The 20337-nt window shown below is 38.8% G+C and overlaps 1 protein-coding gene across 6 annotated transcripts in view; it reads right to left on the reverse strand.

Moving 5' to 3' along the window:
• Positions 1-20337, reverse strand: part of Acaca (acetyl-CoA carboxylase alpha) — a 263052-nt gene that overhangs the window by 156386 nt on the left and 86329 nt on the right. For all 6 annotated transcript variants that reach the window (XM_060387107.1, XM_060387103.1, XM_060387102.1 and 3 more), the window contains 6 exons: positions 13682-13791; positions 12406-12487; positions 10911-11009; positions 9003-9109; positions 6794-6904; positions 70-279 (listed from right to left, as the gene is read on the reverse strand). In XM_060387107.1, coding sequence (XP_060243090.1) covers positions 70-279; positions 6794-6904; positions 9003-9109; positions 10911-11009; positions 12406-12487; positions 13682-13791 — 719 coding nt within the window. The remainder of the gene's footprint in view (positions 1-69; positions 280-6793; positions 6905-9002; positions 9110-10910; positions 11010-12405; positions 12488-13681; positions 13792-20337) is intronic.

Consider the following 20337-nt stretch of genomic DNA (forward strand, 5'->3'; position numbering starts at 1 on the left):
CCATTCCCATAATATATGGGCTGAGTGGGCAGTGTCTAAGAGTGAAATGAAAGCGTTTAATAGACGCACCTGCTCCATGTGTTCAAACACTGCTGGAGTAGCAATAGCAGCAGGGGCCTCTTCAATGATCTTCTGATGCCTGCGCTGCACAGAGCAGTCACGGCCAAACAAGGAAATGGCATTGCCATACTGATCTGCTAGAATCTGGACCTCCAGATGGCGAGATTGTTTCGCTAGTCTCATTACAAATATAGGTGATCCAGGGACTTCAGCTTGAACCTGTATTAGAAAAGGAAACAAGATTCTTAAGTAGTAAGGATTTTTGTATATTAAAAACTTGCTTTGATTTCAATAAGCAGATACCTAAAAGTGTCAGGGACTACGTTAACAATGGGACTACAGAAGAGAAAAAGTATAGCCCATGCCTCTGTCTATCTTTAACATGCTGCATTCTTAGTTATATCATCACTATTAATTAATGACTACAAAAAACATAAAACATCAAGTATGTTAAAAGGGCAAACAAGATACTTGAAAACACACACATAAACAAATCCCATAATAGGGCAAAAATACTGCCATCTACTCAAGACAATCACATGTAGACTTTGCTCCTAACTAGATTCTTTCTTAATTTACATTATACCACATATGATGGTGCTGAAGTCAAAAGTTTTCCACCTTCAGTTGTGAGAAACACTGTCAGTGGGCACAAAAATCTTAAATTACCAATTAATTTTTGTTAGCACTTCAAAACTATCTTAACGTTTTCTGTTCCCTAGGGTGTCCACAGAGATTTCAACTGTTCATCATCCTTCTTCTTCATCTTCTTCCTCCCTCCCCACACAGGATCTCACTGTGTAGCCATGGTGAGATCCACCTCCTTCTGTGTCTCCACTACAGGGATTAAAGCTGTGTCTCCATGCCTAACTCAACTGCTAATCTTCTTAGACTTTTGCAGGTAATCTTTTTGCTCCAACAGCTTTCATATTGTATGTATGAGCCTCTATTTTTCTTTTTCTGTGTGTGGGTGTGTTAAACGGGGCATGTTGGGGGAGGCAGGTGGTAGATTTACTCATAAGCTTAAATGCGATGCTTATATGTGATTTTCCTTGTACTCATCATGCTTGAGATTCACAGGGTTTTGGGGTTTTTTTGTTTTGTTCTGTTTTGTTTTGTTTCAGTGCTTGCCAGCTTTTATTAATCTGAGAAACTTCTTGGACATTATCTCTTCAAATGCAGCCTTCTGCTCCATTATTTCTTCAAATACTGTTTTGCTTCATTGTCTTCCTCATCTTTGAGTCTGAAGTGCATGACACTAGAGAGAGCACCACTACACCCCGTGTCTTTATGCTGTAGCTCTTATTTTATCTACATAAGCTACTTTAAAACACAGTGCCTGCTTAAAGTGTCAACTTTAACTTGTTCATGATGCCCAACTGCATTATTCTGCTTCTTGCAATCATGTGACTATCATCTGGTGGCTCGAGAAGTCTGTCAGAAGTCTGGTGATTTGGGCGACTGTTGGCTGGTAAGTGCAGACAGCCTCAACTGGACTGTGCTCACTTCTGTTATATGTGGTCTCTCGTCCTCCAATGGGCTCTTCAGTATGGTACACAGCACAGACCAAGCTTCTTCAGTACAATGTTCTTAGAGGGTGAGGGCAGACGCTGCATGTCCTTTTGAAGTCTAGGCTCCAATATAGGTACAGCATTTTGGCCAGCTAACAGTAGTCTAAGCAAGCCACAAACATGGCAACAATTCAAGGAGTGAGGAAAGATATGCCACCTCTTCATGGGAAGAATGGCAAAGTCACATTGCAAAGGGTGTACATACAGGAATGGGAGGAGTTATTGTGGCCATCTCTGCAAACAATGTATTATGGTCCACCCTGAGGCCACAATAATTCACAGACCTCCCACATGCAAGGTAGACTCACCCCCTCCCAAGACCCCCAAAGTCTCATCCAATCCTGTCATCAGGCTTGACCTCCACTGCTCTCATGACTCATGTCCAGAAACAAGAGTCCCCTTCGGTGCAGCTCCTCAGGCACATTCTCTTCATCCAAAGACCTGAGAACTAAAAAGACAAATTATCTGCTCCAAACCCCAACACTTAATGATGAGATTGGGAAAAAGAACTGCAAGGGATATTTTTGTTCAAATGGAAAGGACTAAAGATACTCAGTGGTCACAGTGGTCTTGAAATCTAAATGAGTATATGTTGTCAGTTTCCCTTACCCAAAGAGAAGACATGGATGTTTTCCTTGGGTTTCTGTCTATGCACCACATGTGTGCCTGGTGCCTGAGAAGGCCAAATGGGGGCTTCAGATCCTCTGGGACGGGGTGTAAGCTACCATGTGAGTGCTGGGAATCAAATCCAAGTCCTGTGGAAAAGTGAGTGCTCTTAACTGCAGAGCCATTCTCCAGCCCCTTTTTATTTTTGAGACAATGTATCACGCAGCCAGGCTGGCTGTAATCTCAGTATGTATCTGAGGATGACTTTGAAATTTTGATCCTCCTTTATTTCCTTCAGTGCTGAGATTACAGGCATGTACAACTATGCATAGTTTATGTGATGCTGGGAGTCAAACCCAGAGCCTCATGCATGCTAAAGCAAGCATGCTACTGACTGGGGTACATTCCCAACCCCTCATCTGTTAGTGATATTCAGCATTAATAAATACTTTCAGTATTTTGTTTTGAGAGCCTCTTAATCAGATTCATGACTTCAGGAAATATATCTTTTTGAGTTTTAAAAATTATTATTACATGTAAAATTATATGTATGTCTGTGTGAGGCTATGTACATGAGAGTCCAAGTGCCACCAGAGATCAGATGAAGACATCATATGCCCTTGAGCTACAATTACAGGCAGCTATGAGTCACCAAATATAATGTTAGGAACTGAACTCTGGTACTCTACAAGAGCAGTACATGCTGTAAACAGCCAAGCCATCTTTCTAGCACTAGATTGCATTATCTGTTAAGTTATGTCAGATAACATTTTCTTTGCCAATTGTTCCACTATTACAGAACATGGGTAATCTTTTTTTCAAATTCCATTAACAATACTTTCTAACCTCATCATCAGTGTGCTCACTATTCCTACAATGTCATTAATAGCCTTCTCAGCATATTTAACCCATGAACTAATTCTAAGGGTAGTGTCACATGTTTTTCATGTTGGTGGCATCATACATTTTGCTATCAATTTCTGTGTCAGTTATGCTTTGAGAAACATTTTCCTTTATTGTGTGTTTGTTTGACATTACTGGGGATTGAACAGAGGACCTAGTACATGCTAGGCAAGCATTCTATTACTGACCTACAGCTCTAGTTAACTTAAAAACAACAACGAGAACAAACTAGTGATGTGGGACAGTATTTTGAGTTAGCCTTAGCTGCTAAACTTGTCACTTGTGCAATGCTGTTATCTACCAGCTCAACTAGGGTTTGACAGTCTAATAAAGTCTCACTGACATATTCAAATATGGTGCTAACAGTCACCTCAGAGGCCTTAGCGGAAAGGATTATTCTCTGCTTCACACGGTCTCCCTTTCTCTAGTGGAGCAGAATGGATTCTTCACGTGGCAGTTGAGGGCTCACTCCAATAAGGCAAGGTATAAACTACACAACCACTTGAAATGTAAGCCTTGATATTTGTACACAATTTTTGCTGCCTTCTCTTGGTCAAAATGAATCGAACAGACAGTTGGAATCCAAAGGGTGAGGTTTCTCTTCTTGGTAATAAAAAGACACGATCTTGTACTGTGCAGTAAAAGGTATAAAGAGACAGGAGTTTTCATAGTCATCTTCGCAACTAATGCACTGTTCTTTTCTGGTTTTTGTTTGTCTTGGGGTTTTTTGGTTTTTTATTGTTTTGTTTTTATTTTATTTTATTTGTTTGGTCTCTCAAGGCTTGGGTCAAAATTTTCTTCTATTTTCCAATGATTGATTCTTCTTTCAATTTTATCTAACATGCTATTTAATTCTTATACTGATGCCTTAATTTTAGTAATTATATTTTCAGTCCTAGAGTGTTTCTTTTTTATGATTTCTAATTCTCTGCCCAAATTCTCAGCCTTGCCTTTCTTTAATTTTCTTAAACATATTAAGCATAGTTATTATAAAGCCCTTGTCTGATAGCTCTATTATCTAATTCCTCTTTGGATCTGTTTTTACGGGCTTTTGTTCCAGGTTTTGAATCATGCAGTTTATATACCTACTTACTTTTAATTCAGTGTTTAATATACCACATGAAAAAGATTAGTAGTACTAATTTAAAATTCTATATAATCTTCCTCTGGAAAAGATGGGCATTTGTTTTATACATGCAGATGGCTAGGAGCATTGGGCAATTGTAAATGTAATACCTGAATCAAGCTGAGTGCTGTGAATCTGAGAGTTAGTCCCTATGATGACTGCTCTATTTCTGCTTTGTTCTTTCTCCTGAGTACAGTCCTTCAGGATCCCAATAAAAAAATGTAAGAGTCTTTGCGGCCTCCAAAACTACTTGGTCAACCATTGCTAAAGTCTAAATTTTATCTTTTTGGTCTTCTAAGACAAATGAAAATCCTGACCAGTTTTGTAGTTTTTAATTCTTCCTCCTTGAGTATGGGGCTATTTTTATATCCTCCTGTTTCAGACTCCTGAGTGCTGGTGTTAGATGTATGAGCTACCATGCCCAACTAGTTGTTTTACCTTGAACTAGAAAATAAAAGTCTTTACCTCCTGGGCTCACTTCTAAGTTTTTCTTTCTCTTCTTATAATTCTTGGGGTTTGGGTGGCTAGTTGGTTGGTTTAGTTTGGCTTTTCATGACAAGTTTTTCTATGTAGCTTTTGCTGTCCTGGAACTCCGCAGACAGGGCTTGGCCTTGCACTGACAGAGATCTACCTGCACTGCCTCCTAAGTGCTGGAATTAAAGGCATGAGCGACCACTGCCTAGTGTCTTATATTTCTTTATTATCTTCAAAAGTTTCCTATCTCTTAAAGCAGACTAAAGAATTAAAAAAAAAAAAAATGTAATCCAGTTTTCCTTTTCGGTCCCCTACAATATCTGACTAAGCCAAGAATGACCTTAACTTCTGATCCTTCTGCTCTCTATAACAATACCACCCTGAACATGTGCAATCTCATCTGATTCTCCTGCTTACACTTCCTGTTTTTGTCTGTGCGTACATTGTTTATGTGTGTGTATACATGCCTGAGTGTATATACCACTGCTGAGAACACAGGAAATTCACTACCATATGTGGTTTATACAGTACTAGGGCTTAAAGCTAAGACATCCTGCATGATTTCATATTAAACTATGAAATCAACCCCATGACTCAGCAATTCTAGGTACTTTTTGAATGGAAAGATTGATTCAGCTCGCCATTATTAGAAATTAAAATCTTTCTCATAAAACAAATTCTTAGTGTTCTAGAGTCTTCACATACTTAATTCGAAGCTAAGAAGCGGTTATGGAATATCTGTGTTATCATTAATCAAAATGCTTTTATTAAAAACATCTTATTTATTTATTATGTATACAGTATTCTGCCTGCATGTACACCTGCAGGCCAGAAGAGGGCCCCAGATCTCATTATAGATGGTTGTGAGACACCATGTGGTTGCTGGGAACTGAACTCAGGACCTTTGGAAGAACAGCCACTGCTCCTAACATCTGAGCCATCTTTCCAGCCCTAAAATGCTTATACATTATGACAGGAAGCCTTTTGTCTGAACTCCATGAAGCATTAATCTACCTACAAAATTAAATTTTACAAAAGGAATATAATGAAAAGGACAGGTAATATTAAACTTCTGACATTCAAAATAAAATGTAGTAAGACAATACTTTTGTAATTTTCTTTATCAAATCACAGCTTTTCCTCTTATCTCTTGACAACTAAGCACGAAATATGCCCCTGGACGGTTTTTGGAAAGGGAGTGGGGCGAATAAAAGATAAGTAGGGGCATAAAGAAGGTATGAAATGTAAGAAGTGCTGGCAACAAGACAAGGCAAACCTGTGCCCGATTTTCTTTTTCCTGACACATCTTTTCCTGAGTATCGTTAGAAGAACAAAAGAAATCAAGCATGTGAAGTTAACTCTTAGGGTAGAACAAGGAAGCATTTTGTCTCCCTTTTACAACTTACCTATAGTATGGCCACACAGAGCAAGGGTAAGGCAGAGAAATGAAAGGATAAGCTCTCTGTGGCACCCAGACCACACACACTGAGGGCCTACCATGAGGTTCCAGTGCAAGGGTGTAATGGCCACCCAGGATAGGCGAGAGCATAGGCTGCTGGGCCAACAGGATATAGGACATGATAGAAACTCAAGGGACTCCAGCCAACTTTGTGTGAAACTAAGGTAAAGACTATTGGAGAGCGTGGCATCTGGCAAACCATGGAGTGTCACCCCACCATCCCACAGCCTTGAACGTCAAAACAAGAGCACACAGTGTAAAAACACAGTTCTTCTTGCTGTTAAGACACTGTGAGCAGCACACACCACGTAGAGAAGAGTTATCTTCTACATAGGAAAAAACAAAAAAAACAAAAAAGAAAAACCAGTGCTTGAATTGCATAACTGAATAGAATTTACATTAAATTAGATATCTCCTTAATTCCCTCCACTCCTATGAATAATTAGGTAAAGGCTATGGACAAAACTTAGATTACAAATATATAAAATAAAAAAAAACTCGACATTTTCTGAATATCTAAGTTACAATGTAAGTTAAATCACTCATCTTTGATATACATGGTAGCTCAAACAAGCAAATCAACTTGTACGCTACCTGTCTGAAAAGGTTAGGGAAGTCATCTGCACTGTTAACCTTTCTGATTCCCTTCCCTCCTCCTCCCTCTGAGGCCTTGATCATCACTGGATATCCAACTTCCTCAGCTGCCTGCAAGAAAAAGAGAAAAATAGAAGAGTTATATTAGTAGAGAAAAAGAACTGGTATTTTCTCCATTTAAGAATACAGTCATTAACAGTTTTGATGTACCCAAAACTTAAGTTTCTCAATAAAGAAATAAAATCTCTATTTAAAAAAAATACAGTTATTAAAGAGCTAGGCATAGTGGCACAGGGTTTTAATTCCAGCACTAAGCAGGCAGAGGCAGGCTTATCTTTGTGAGTTCAAGGCTAGCCCAGTCTAAAAATAAGTTTGAGGACAACTAGGGCTACATAAAGAAAACTTACATTAAAACAACAACAAGAAAGAAAGAGAGAGAGAGAAAGAAGACAAATAGAAGACAAAAAGAAGAAAGAAAGAAAGAAAGAAAGAGGAAGAATAAAAGAAGGGGAAGGGGAGTGGAGGGGAAGGAAGGAAGGAAGGAAGGAAGGAAGGAAGGAAGGAAGGAAAAGAAAGAACAGAAGAAAGGACTAAAGAAAGAGAAAAAAGAGGAAAGAAAGAAAATATATATATATATATGGTCACTAGCTGGGAATGGTGGCAAATGCCATTGATGCTAGCACTTGAGAGACAGAAGCAGGCAGAGCTCTGTAAGTCTGAGGCCAACCTGGTCTACATAGTGAGTTCCAAGACAGTCAGGACTATAGAGAGAGACCCTGTCTCAAAAACAAACAAACACATTTTTAAAAGTTAAAAAAGTGCAGTCATCAAACTTGGAGAGCTGGCTCAGCGGCTGAGAGCTTCCTGTTCTTCCGGAGGGTCCAGGCTTAATTCCCCGCACTGCCACTAGGCGGCTCACAGCGCCTGACTCCACTTCCTCTGGCCTCCATGGGCACCTGCACATATACACGTCTCTAAAATTGTCTCCAATGCATCTTTGAGACCTTTAGCTGTGGCAATTCTTGCTTCCACTTTGGTTTAGACAGGGTCTCTTCTTCATAGCTTCATATGCCAAACCAGCTCACCCTCAAGCTAAGTATTAGTTTTCTGACAGATTTTGATAATATTTTAAGATTTTGCTACTTTTATAAAAAGTAGAATCAGAAAAAAATTCTGGATACTTGAAAGTTCACACTTACCAAATCTTATGTAAGCTATACCAGAACTGTCAGCTTATATGAAGTGAGCTACTTAAGTCTTTTTTAAAAGTTATTCGGGCTGTCAGAATGGATAGGCAATGATTCTAAAGTTCTTATTACATTGGTTATAGACTCAAGTACAGCCTTGGTTAAATTAAGAAATATCATACACCACATTGAATATTATGTAGTTATCAGAAGAAATAAGATAGATTTTTTTTATGTAAGGTTATGGAAAACAAGCCATTTAAAGTAAGTTGTGAGTTTCAGGCTAGCCAAGGCCACAGGATGAGACTGTCTCAAAACAGAACAAAACAAAGCTAAAAGAAAATAATGACTATATTATCAGAAACAATTTTTTTTTTTCAGGGGGTGGGCTGTCAAGACTGGGTTTCTTTGTGTATCCTTGGCTGTCCTGGAACTCATTCCATAGACCAGGCTGGCCTCAAACTCACAGAGACTTAGCTCCCTCTGCCTCATGAGTGCTGGGATTAAAGGAATGTGCCACCACTACCACCCAGTTTAGAGTCGATTTTGATGAAGGGTTTCATCATGTCTGTTTCCCTGAACTGCCATGTGGGTGCTGAGGATTGAACCAGGGTCCTCTGGAAGAACAGCCAGTGTTCTTAACCACTGAGCCATCTCTCCAGCCCCACATAACCCATTCTTGCAAATACTTCTATAACAATAAAGCTGACATTCTGACATGTACCTGCCTAACTTCGCAGTTTTGGATTCACAAGGGGAAAGGAATGGTGGATTAGTCACATCTCACACGCTAACAGCTGGCAGAAAGGAAGAATCAGCACCTCCTCAAACTGAATTAACAACCCAGGAAATGTTCTGCAGGTCACCAGTCCCCTCCAAAACTGAATTACTTAAGTTTAAAGTCACTTCCTCACTTAAGAAATACTTGTCCTGGCCTTAGAAGGTCCATGCAAGCAGGTCATGAATCGCACTCCAAATCCCTGTATTTGTAACGGGAACTGAACAGCCCTGGAGTACCTTACCTTCAGCCCATCATCCACGTCCTTCACATAGCCTTTCTCATACAGATCCTGGGGAACATTTAAGATACGTTTCGAAAAATCATTTTCTTGCCAATCCACACGAAGACCTACAATAGACAATAATGACTGAGTCCACCTATTCGTGTCAATTTTCTGCCCGCTCTCAAAAAAAGATATGTAGTCTACACTGGCCTGGTAGTTGATAAGTAGGGGAACCTGCTCTTGAACTTCAGATCCTCCTGCCCTGCTTCCTGAGTGCAGGGAGTGCAAACATGTCCCAGACACTTGATTCTGTGAAACCTCCTTTTAAAAGCTATTGTACATACCAAAATTGAAGGTAAATAGGAGCAGGGAAAGAAGGGTATTGTAAAACCTTGATCAATCTTTGGAGTATTCAGCTATAGCATGGGCTAGCATTTGGGGTCCTTAAACTAGAAAATGCCAGGAGAGTGGCCAGAGTCCTAGTTACACAAATGCAAGGCCTGGGGGTGAGGTGGGAGTAGAGGGAAAAAGGAAAGGGCAGAGAAGAAGCATGGCATATTTCTCACAGCAACACACAGGCAAAATACCTTCAGTATTTTCAGGCCTGCTCTGGGGCCAGAGGTCTGAGAAATAACTCAGTCTTTATGAGCCTTTGGAAATGGAAATGGCGGTTTTATTGGTCTCAGCAGAGTCATGATTCTATGCTCCCTGAATGTCTCTGTATTCAGCTCCAAGGGGAACACTACAGTCTCTCCATTCAAACAGAAACAAATTCAACCTTTTAAACTATTTGACCCAGCAGATCTGGAGAGGATATGGCAATCCCCTGGAGAGCCAGAGGAACTGAGTTCAAAGCTTTTCAGCCTCAAGACAATGGTCATTCCTATTTTTTTTAAAGGTTTTAGTGTGTTTGATCCCCATGTGTGCCAAAAAAGGATAAATTCATATTATTATCATTCACCAAAAAAGTTCACATGATACTTCAAAGAGATAGCAAAATTAACTGATTTCTCAATTTTTCTTTTTATCCCTCTAAACCTTGGGAGAAAGGTGACTATTGACCTTTTCATCTGCATCCATACAGAACAGAGAAAAGACAAACAGCTAAGGAAGTGGGTTCAGGTTCTTCCTAGTGATCTAGTTATTCCCAGGAACTGATGAAGTCTCATTTCATCTAGCAAGCCTGCCTCTTGAGGATGCTTCCAGACCACCCCAGAGTTTCTCCAAACCAGGTCGCTGAACTCCAGACCTCAGTTTAGTATCTGTACCTAGTTCTCAATTTATACTTCTAAAATATGATAAAAAAAAATAACAAAAGGATTAAGCCAAGAGATTATCTTTCTTTTTTGGTTTAAAAAGACAGAGTTTATCTGTGTAACCTTGGCTGTTCAGGACTCGCTTTGTAGACTAGGCTGACATTGAACTCACAGAAATCTGCCAGCCTCTGCCTCCCAAGTACTGGGATTACAAGCGTGCCCCACTGCTGCCCCACCCAACAGTCTATTTCTTACCAAGCATCTGAATACAGTCTAAAAGAACTTAAGCCCAGGCCACAAATTCTACTTAGCCTCTCTGTACCCTAAGACACAAACAAGAGGACTAGTGAGATGGCTCAGGGGATAAAAATGCTTGCTATGCAAGAGTGAGGTCTAGAGTTCAAATCTTCAGAACCCATGTAAAAGTCAGGCAGGTATGGTGACTGCCTATAATTCTGGCAGAGACAGGAGAGAGACTGGGATAGGCTGGCTAGCCAGAACAGATGAATGAGAAAGTTCTGGATGAAGCAAGACACTTCCTCTATAAGTAGAGGCTATCAAAGGAAGGCTTTTGATGCTTTGGCTTACACTTCTACAGTCACACATATGCCCACCCACACACACATGTACCATATAAAAATTACAAAATACCAAGAAATAAATTTCTTACCACTGCCACTCCATGGAAGAGTTGGGATACCTGCAGTTTGAGCCACAATAGAAGATGCAATCTTATCTCCCAAAGCCCACATGGCCTGGCTTGGAGGGCCTAAAAACAAAACAAGACAAGAGAGGAACCTTAACAGCAGCGTCTCTGCCCTTCTAGTATATACACGTGGCCTTATAATTATATTTGTCTCACCCCACTCATGACATATGGTGACCACTACGTTTTCACTCATCTTTGCATTGTTTCTAGAATCTAATGTATTAAGTTTGTTGCATATACAGAAATTCTATCTTTAAATTCCTGAAAATACAATTTTTATGAATCATGGACTACATTAAACAAGTAACAAAATCATTTCTATAAATCTAAATCCTAAAGTAAAGCTGGTAAAATTTTAGGTACATCTGAAATATAACCTGCTTGGTCTTAGGAAATCTAACAAGGAAAAATTTTCCCCTTGATAATGCTTACAAAGCATCAGCGGCATTGTGGAGGGCCCCGACGCAGAAACAACTGGAGCCAGGTAACCTCCATTTTTTCCTTTTACCATGACAGGAGAAGAAAAGCTGAAAAACAGCTCCCATTCATACACTATAAATTATGTATGTAGCCAGGCACAGTACCACATGCCTGTAATCCCAGTACTTGGGAAGGCAGAGGCAGGCAGATATCTGTGAGCATAAGACCAGCTTGGTCTACAAAATGAGTCCAAATCCAGGACAGCCAAAGCTACAGAGAGAAACCCTGTCTCAGAAAGGAAAAAAAAAAAAAAAAAAGGAATATAAATTATACATTTAAATGCAAAGGTATTGAGGGCATCCTGCTAGGGTATCCTTACCATCAAAAAACAAGGTTCTCCACATTATCTTAATGGTAATAACAAAGTCATTAAACAGTATTTCAAAAACCAGTCTTTTTTACATCTCAGATTAAAGGACTCAGACACAGAAAATATCCTCAAGGTCAAGTGAAGAAAAACAAAACAAAACCAACCTAACTTTAGAAATGATGGGTTGCCGGGCAGTGGTTGTACATGCCTTGGGAGACAGAGGCAGGCCAATCTCTGAGCTGGAGGCTAGCCTGGTCTACACAGCAAGTTCCAAGACAGACAGGGCTACACAGAGAAACCCTGTCTTGAGAAACTAAAAAATTAAATTAAATTAAAAAATTTTTTAAAGGAAGAAAAAATGTAGGGGTTGAAAAGCAGTGAAGACGGTTACTCTAAGAGTCGCTTACTGACTTATAAACAAGAAAATGGGCTGGAGAAATGGCCAGTGGTTAAGAGCACTCATTGTTCTTGAAGATCCTGAGTTCAATTCCCAGAGCCCACATGGCAGCTCCCAACTGTCTAATGCTGTCTTCTGGTGGCAGATATTAATGCAAACCAAGTACCAATATACATACATACATACATACATACAAAAAAGAAAGTAAGATTACAGAGTAGAATATGGACAAAACTGACACAGGAACAGTATAGCTCATAAAGGCTTACCCATAAAAGCAATCCCATTTTTTAAGAGTAGCTCCGGGAGCTTGGGGTTCTCAGAGGCATGACCCCAGCCAGCCCACACTGCCTACAACAGAATAACAATATGAATCATTCTTAAAAGTGATACCAAGAAAACTACAAATAGCCTTGCTGTGTCCAGACTGGCCCTACTAGATGTGGTACAACATTTCCAACAGCAGCCCAGAGGTTAATTCAACTTCTGTGGTTAACTGCTGGCAAACCTTCCACAGAATAACAATAAGCAGCTGATTGTGGCAAAAGTCCTCAAGAGGCAAAACCAAGTAGAGTCAAAAAGATGCACTTAGTCTTGATCATTAGCAAATGCAATTCCCAGCCCTTCGGCTAGGCTCTCTACAGCATTTGAAAGAAACCCTGGCCATCTCCATATTCTGGCCATTGGCCTCTGCCTTCATATCTAGTGGTATAGTCAAGAGTCTACCACTGGTTCTCAACCTGTGGGCCACGACCTCTTTGGGAGTTGAACAACACGTTTACAGGGGTCGCCTAAAACTGGTAGATTTCATTATGATTCATTCATAAAGGTAGCAAAATTACAGATATGACGTAGCAACAAAAATCATCTTATGGTTGGGGGTCACCACAACATGAGGAACTGTATTAAAAGATCACAACATTAGAAAGGTTGAGAACCACTGGCCTAGAGGATTTTCCCCCTTCATTGGGTTTTAAGATATTTACTCTAAACTTCCCAACACAATATGAAAGGTAGAAATCATCTTGTAAAATAGCACTGTATTGTAGTTAAGATACTCTGCAGGAAACTGTCTTGTACTTACTTGAGATGGCTTGGAGGTAAGAAGCACACAACAACAAAAAAAAGACTCTCTGAAAGATTTTTTCCCAACATTTTATTTCTATTATGTTTAACTATGTCTTCTTTCCCATGTCTTCTTTCCTTGTCTATTTTAATTATTTCACATAAAGGCATTTAGAATTGTCCAGTGCTGGAGAGATGGCTCAGTGGTTAAGAGCACTCACTGACTGCTATTCCAGAGGACCTGACTTTAATTCCTAGTACCCACATGACAGCTCACAATTGTCTGTAACTCCAGTTCCAGGGGATCCAATGCTCTCATGCCAACATACATGCAGTCAAAACATCAATGCATGTAAAATTAAAGTGAATCATTTTTGAAAAATTAATTCCAAAAAGAGACTTTGCATTAAGTTCTCTGATTACAAGTTCTCCCCTTTTGGCTACAGGCAAAATGGGTGGATTTGTTTCTAAGACTCTTACTTGTACAGGTATCCTTTTAGCAATATCAAGAATTAATTCCACATTTGCATAATTGTTGTTGTTTGGTCCTCCAGGCACTGGAACATAGTGATCTGCCATCTTAATATATTCTGAAAAACAAACAAATTAATGGGAAAACATAATTTTTCTTCCAAATTATTATGATATAACAAAACTATAGTAAGGACAGAGACTATCCTCAGTAATCACAGAATAAATGGCAAATTTTAAAATAAATTAAATGGAATAATTTCTATATCATTTCATTGGATGTTCTGATTTTTAAACCGCATGCTAAGGAATCACTTAAAGCAGTAGTTTTCAAACATTTCACTTTAAAGTTAGTTTTTGCTTGTTTTCTATTGGAGGGAAGCATGGTAATTCCAAAAGAATTATACTACACATTCAAAAGGTAATAACACTAATTTTACAAAGTCAAGTTCATGGAAATAGAGTGACACACAGCTGCAACCCCAGCATTCAGCAAGTGTAGCCGCCTGTACTACGGAGCAAGACCTTGCCTCAAATGTTTAAAAAAGGTCAAAATCGCCATTGTCCATCTCAGAGAAAACTAGCTCATGCTCTAGCACCTCTGTAAACTTACATAAAAATAAACTATATTCAGTTTAACAACACACTGTGACTCTCCCTTCCACATTCTGACAACATATAATTTTATGTAATATAATTTTAAGTGAATGCTTAATATTCCAGTAGTCTATAATTCATTTATCTTATTGATGGAAATATTTTTTGAGAGTACTTAAAATTTAGAAATGATTAAGAAAATATATATCCCAGGGACTGAAGAGAGGGCTCAACAGTTAAAGCACTTGCTTTTCTTGCAAAGGACCCAAGTCTAAGTTCCAGCACCTACAAGACAGCTCATAAACATGTGTAACTCCAGTTCCTGAGAATCCAGTGCCCCTCTTCTGGTCTTCATGGGTACCAGGTAAATACCCAGTATACTTAGATACATACACAAAAAGTAAAATAAATACACATGAAATAAAATAAATCTTAAAACACTAAGTATTATATATCCTTATATCATTGTACAATTCTATCTTTGAGAGCTGTTCCTACAAGTAAAACTATAAGTCAAAGGATATGCATGGTTTGATATTCTCATTAGCAATATGAGTGACAAATCAGGCCAGCAAAACAGCTCAATAAATAAAGGTACTTACAGTGAAGCCTTACAACTTGAGTTGGATCCCTGGCACTCACATGATAGGACAGAACTGAGTCCCACAAGTTGTTCTCTGACCTATACACACAAATACAAACACATACACACACACACACACACACACACACACACACACACGCACACACACACACATGCATACATACACTAAATAAATGTAGGGAAGAAATAAACTGCTTACACTTCTACCTGTGCTATGTATCTTTGTCAATTCTGAAACTATCTGCCCCTGTTTCCATTTGCATTTCTCCGGTTATCACTGACACAGACTCTCTTCTCATATGATTATTATTCCTTTTATTTCTTTTCTTTACTCCCCTTTAATTTTATTTATTTTATTGACTGGTTTTTGAGAAGGGAATTTTCCTATGTTACCAAGGCTGGCCTTGAGTTCCTAGGATCAAGCCAGCTTCTTGTCTCAGCCCTGAGTGCCTGGACCACAGCCTACACCACCACACTTGCCTTACCTCTTCTTACATAGGCTACTTAGCCATTTATTCATTTTGTATGTGAGTGCCCTGTCTGCATGTACACCTGCATGCCAGGAGAAGGCATCAGATCCCAGTATAGATGGTTGTGAGCCACCATGTGGTTGCTGGGAATTGAACTCAGGACTTCTGGAAAAGTAGACAGTGCTCTTAACTGCTAAGCCATCTCTCTAGCATTGCCCCTGTCCCCAATACTTATTCATAATCTCCACACCTTTTGTATGAAATTGTGTTTTTCCCTTATATTTCTGCAGAAACTGCTGCCAGTGTTTTCCCATATTATCTATCATAAACATATTCTCATTTTTACTGAAAAATAGCAATTAATTTTTTTGAGATTTTGCTGTATTTACTGTAGCATATGGGTGCTTTGCCTATATTTAAGTGTGCCATGTGAGTGCACTGCCCTCAGAGGCCAAGAGTGTTGGATCCCCTGGAACTGGAGTTAGACAGGCGTTAGATGCCATGGAGGTGCTGCATCCTCTGCAAGAAAAGCAAATGCTTCAACTGTTGAGCCCTCTCTCCAGTCCCCAGAACATATGTTATCTTAATCATTTCCAAATTTTAAGTACTCTCAAAAAATATTTCCATCAATAAGATAAATGAATTATAGACTTCTGAAATATTAAGTATTCATGTGATCTGAAAGAGCTGAGCCATCTCTCCAGTCCTCCAAAATAGCAATTTTTATGTAGTCAAATCTACATAACTTTTCCACTGTGGCTTAATCTTTTCTAGCGCCCCTAGTGTCACTTCTCTCACACCACAACACACAGACATGGAAAAAGAGAAAGAGAGAAAGAGAGACTTCAAAGATATTGATACCACCTAACATAATTTCAGAGTTCTAAACAATTCCACTTTCAATTGTTGTTATTGAGGATGAGAAAGGAGGAGAAGTGGCTCAACTGGCAGCATGCTAGCGCAGCATACATAAAAACCTTGGGTTAGGTCCTAAGCAGCACAGAAATCAGGCAGGTAGTACATGTCTATAAACCCAGCACTTGGGAGGTAGAGAAACAGAAGTAAGAATCTTCCTCAGCTACATAATGAGTATGAGAAGCCTGGATTCAAGAAAAGAGTAAAGGAAAGAGAAGAACGTGGACAAAGGCACAGAAACAGGTCTTGTGCAGCCTAGATCCCACTGTTCAGGAGGAGTTCTGATCATAGACAAGACAGCTCAAAAAGATGATGCTGTCGATAATGAAGCTTGTCTTGAACATGATGTCAGAATTGAAGATACTCACAAATGGATGTTTGTTGTTTCAATATAACACTGCATATCCTACATACAGATTAGTATTCTGGGTATGATAGAAATAAATACAAGATGAAATTATTCTCAAGAGACGTGGAGCATCAGCAAGTGAAAGGCAGATCTCCCTTAAAATGATTCCTAATGTAAATTATTTGAAGAATTTGTCAGAAATCCTCCAGTAGAAAACTTTAAAGTTGTCATGAGTATGTATCTTTAACTAAAGGAGACATAAGAGAATAAATGAGGGCTAGAGAGATGGCTCAGAGGTTAAGAGCAATGACTGCTCTTCCAGAGGTCCTTAGTTCAATTCCCAGCAACCACATGGTGGCTCACAACCATCTATAATGATATCTGTTGCCCTCTTGCAGAAAGAACATTGTATACATAATAAATAAATCTTTAAAAAAAGAGAGAGAATAAATGAATTATGGTCTGACAACAAAATTGGATTAATCATCCTTCTTTGAGAAAGGGTTATTTCAGAAATCTTGAACTTGAATGGATAATAAAGGAAATACATGTAAAAACCCTTAAATAAAAATTTATTGAGTTTACAACTTAAAAGAGAGGGAAAAGCCTTAAGAGACAGAAAAACAAGCTCACTTTTTAATCTTCTAACCTGTATTTCACCATTAATTCCTATTTCCTGTAACTACAATCAGTAGCAATATTCTAGAATATATTCTCTAATAACTAGGAAAACACTCCTCAAACTGTTAAGCACTCCTTATATATTGGCCCACATACACAGACTCAACCAGTGACTAATAGTAAACACTTGGGAGGGGACAAGATATTTTTTCTGTATCATTTCTTCCTAAGCAGCACAGCATATAGACTGTTTACACTGTATTAAGTACTAGAGATTAAAGGTACAGGAAAGTTGGGTGTGGCAGCTCACCTTATATTCTCAGCCTTGGGAGGCTAGGCAGAAGAAATGCTAATAATTTGAGGCCAGCATGGGCCTGTCTCAAAACAAACAATACAATACATGAGATAGGGTATAAGCAAATACCATACTATTTTATATAAGGGACTTGAATATCTGCAGGTTCTGGCATCAGTAGAGGAACACGAAGCAGTCTTGCATATCACTGAGGATGACTATACTCAAATTCACCTTATTATTTCATGAATCATCTACCTTTCCAGCTTTTCCAGAAATCATGAGTTAATATTATGAAATGGGGGAACGGTAACCTGGCTCGGCAGGTACAGACACTTGCCTTGAAGCATGACAACCTAAGTTTCATCCCTAGAACCCACATGATTCCCACACAACACACACACACACACACACACACTCTCTCTCTCTCTCTCTCTCTCACAATTTTTAATTTTTTAAATAATGTTTTAAACTAAAAAAATGCTATTACATAAATTTACAAAAAGTCATAGAACTGTTTACCTTTGAAAGGGACTTTTCAAATAAATATTTGAAAATATATATTAGCTAAATAAATTAAACTATATAAAGCTACTAGATAATGTTAGTCAAAAGTAAAAACCACCCATAACTTGTATAACTGGCATGATAAGCCTTTCATCTGTTTCTAGCTGACTTCTTTCTGTCTAGAGGAATATCAGCACAGGTGACGAGCTGTTCCTCCATAGTAACAATACACCACAGGAAGCAGGCAGTTGTTCACCATGTCCAGGTACAGAATCAAAAGTGACCTTTGTACAACAAACAGTCTTCTCAGTACTTATTCTAGGACATTACTGATTTTTTTTTTCCCCTCAGAAAAAAATACCAAGAAGTAGGAATTTTGAGTTTGAAAATACATGTGGTTTTATCCATCTATGTCCCTGACGCCTGCCTCCTCCATCTCTTCAAGATCTCTAATGTATTTACAGTCTCTCTGAGATTTAAGACCCTTTGACTCCTTCCCCTTGAACTGTGCACATTCCTAAAGTTGCTTCATTCTGACAAAAGTAATAATCACAAGAGGCTGAGGCTGCAGAATCACTTGGGCTCAGGAGCTCAAAACTAGCCACAAAACCACAAAATTGTCTCACTTTTTAAAAATAGTTAAAAAAATAAAACAAAACAAAACCTCCTTTGAGCTCTATAGCTACTGCCTTTTCTTTTTCCTTTCCCATAAAAGAGTCTTAAAAAGGAGTCCACAATGGCTCCATATCATGTCCCACACTCCTTAATACCCAATATTAATCTCCATTCTCTCTTATAATATCCCATTGAAATAACTGTCCAAAGTTACCAATGGCCTAATAATCTACTAATTGCTAGATGGACTTCTAGTCTTCCTGGTCTTGTTTATCTGTTTGACTGCTGACATATCTGCCCTTTCCAGTTCTCTTTTTTCTCACGGCACTAAGACATAAACCCTAGTCAAGCACTCTGTCACTTAACTACCCATCTTAGCCCTGAAATTGTCTTCTCTTTTCTTAGCTTTGTTTATGGACTTAGCTTCCTGAGTCCATCCCTTATACTGTCATAAGATGTCACACTTAGCCCTCTTCATTTTCTCACTGCTCTTTGGAAGGCAATATTAACACTACATATCTGCAATAACTCACATATCTTAACCCCAACTATATTTTATAACTGTTCTTCCTGAAGCAGATTCTTCAAGTTACTCACAGAATCATCCACCTAATTTATTGGTTTCTTTGTTCTTTTTTTTTTTTTTCCAAGTCAGGGTTTCCCTGTGTAGCCTTGGTTGTCCTGGACTCACCTTGTAGACCAGGCTGGCCTCAAACTCAGAGACCTGCCTGCCTCTGACTCCCAAAATGCTGGGATTAAAGGTGTTAGCCACCATGCCCAGCTTGGTTTCTTTATTCTTTTCATTAAAAAAACAAAAAAAAAAAAACAAAAAAAAAAAAAACAAAAAAACAAAACCCTGTAGGCTAACTGATTAAGAGTTCATACTGCACCCACAAGGTGGTTCACAACCATCTATAACTCCAATTCCAGATTCCTTCTTATGGCCACTGCTGGCTCCTGCACAGATGGCACATAAACTCACACAACCACAAATAAAACTTCCTAAAAACTTTTTAAAAACTCTGTATCATATAGATAGATATATAGAAACAGATAGAAACAGGCAGAAAGAGAATGAAATGGAATCATATGATAGCTATTATGAGCCTAATTGTGAACAGAGAAGGAGCAAGAACAGAATCATACAGAAACTGGATGTTGGGCTGGAAAGATGGCATAAAGCTTACAGAGCACTAGTTGCTCCTGCAAGGATTTGTGTTAAATTTCCAGTACCCACATAGCAGCTCACAGGGGATCCAATATTTTCTCTTAGCCTCTATAGGCACCAGGCATACAAGCAGTACATAGACACACATGCAGTCAAAACAGCTATATATATAAGATGAAAGAAAATAGAAACTAGATACTAAGATGGCCTTGAAATGGCAATTGCTGACAATGGATAATAGGTAGATGAGAAAGGGTCACTGACACTATTTTTATAAGCTTTGTCTATTATAAAATATAAAACTTAACTGTTCAGTTTGCTTATATACACAGACACACATATACACAAAGATGAAGCCTGACCTCTGAGTGTTTGCAAGGCTCTCCTGGCAAACACTACAGCGCACCCTGCATTTTAACAAGCCACATGTAATTTCCAGAGAAGCACTTGTATCACACCATCACTTGCTGTTCTTCCTGCCTGGTATACTCTTCATTTTCTCTTAACTGCCACAACTCTTACCT

This window comes from Meriones unguiculatus, chromosome 7 (assembly GCF_030254825.1).
Source record: "Meriones unguiculatus strain TT.TT164.6M chromosome 7, Bangor_MerUng_6.1, whole genome shotgun sequence".
In the NCBI taxonomy this organism is placed as follows: domain Eukaryota; kingdom Metazoa; phylum Chordata; class Mammalia; order Rodentia; family Muridae; genus Meriones; species Meriones unguiculatus.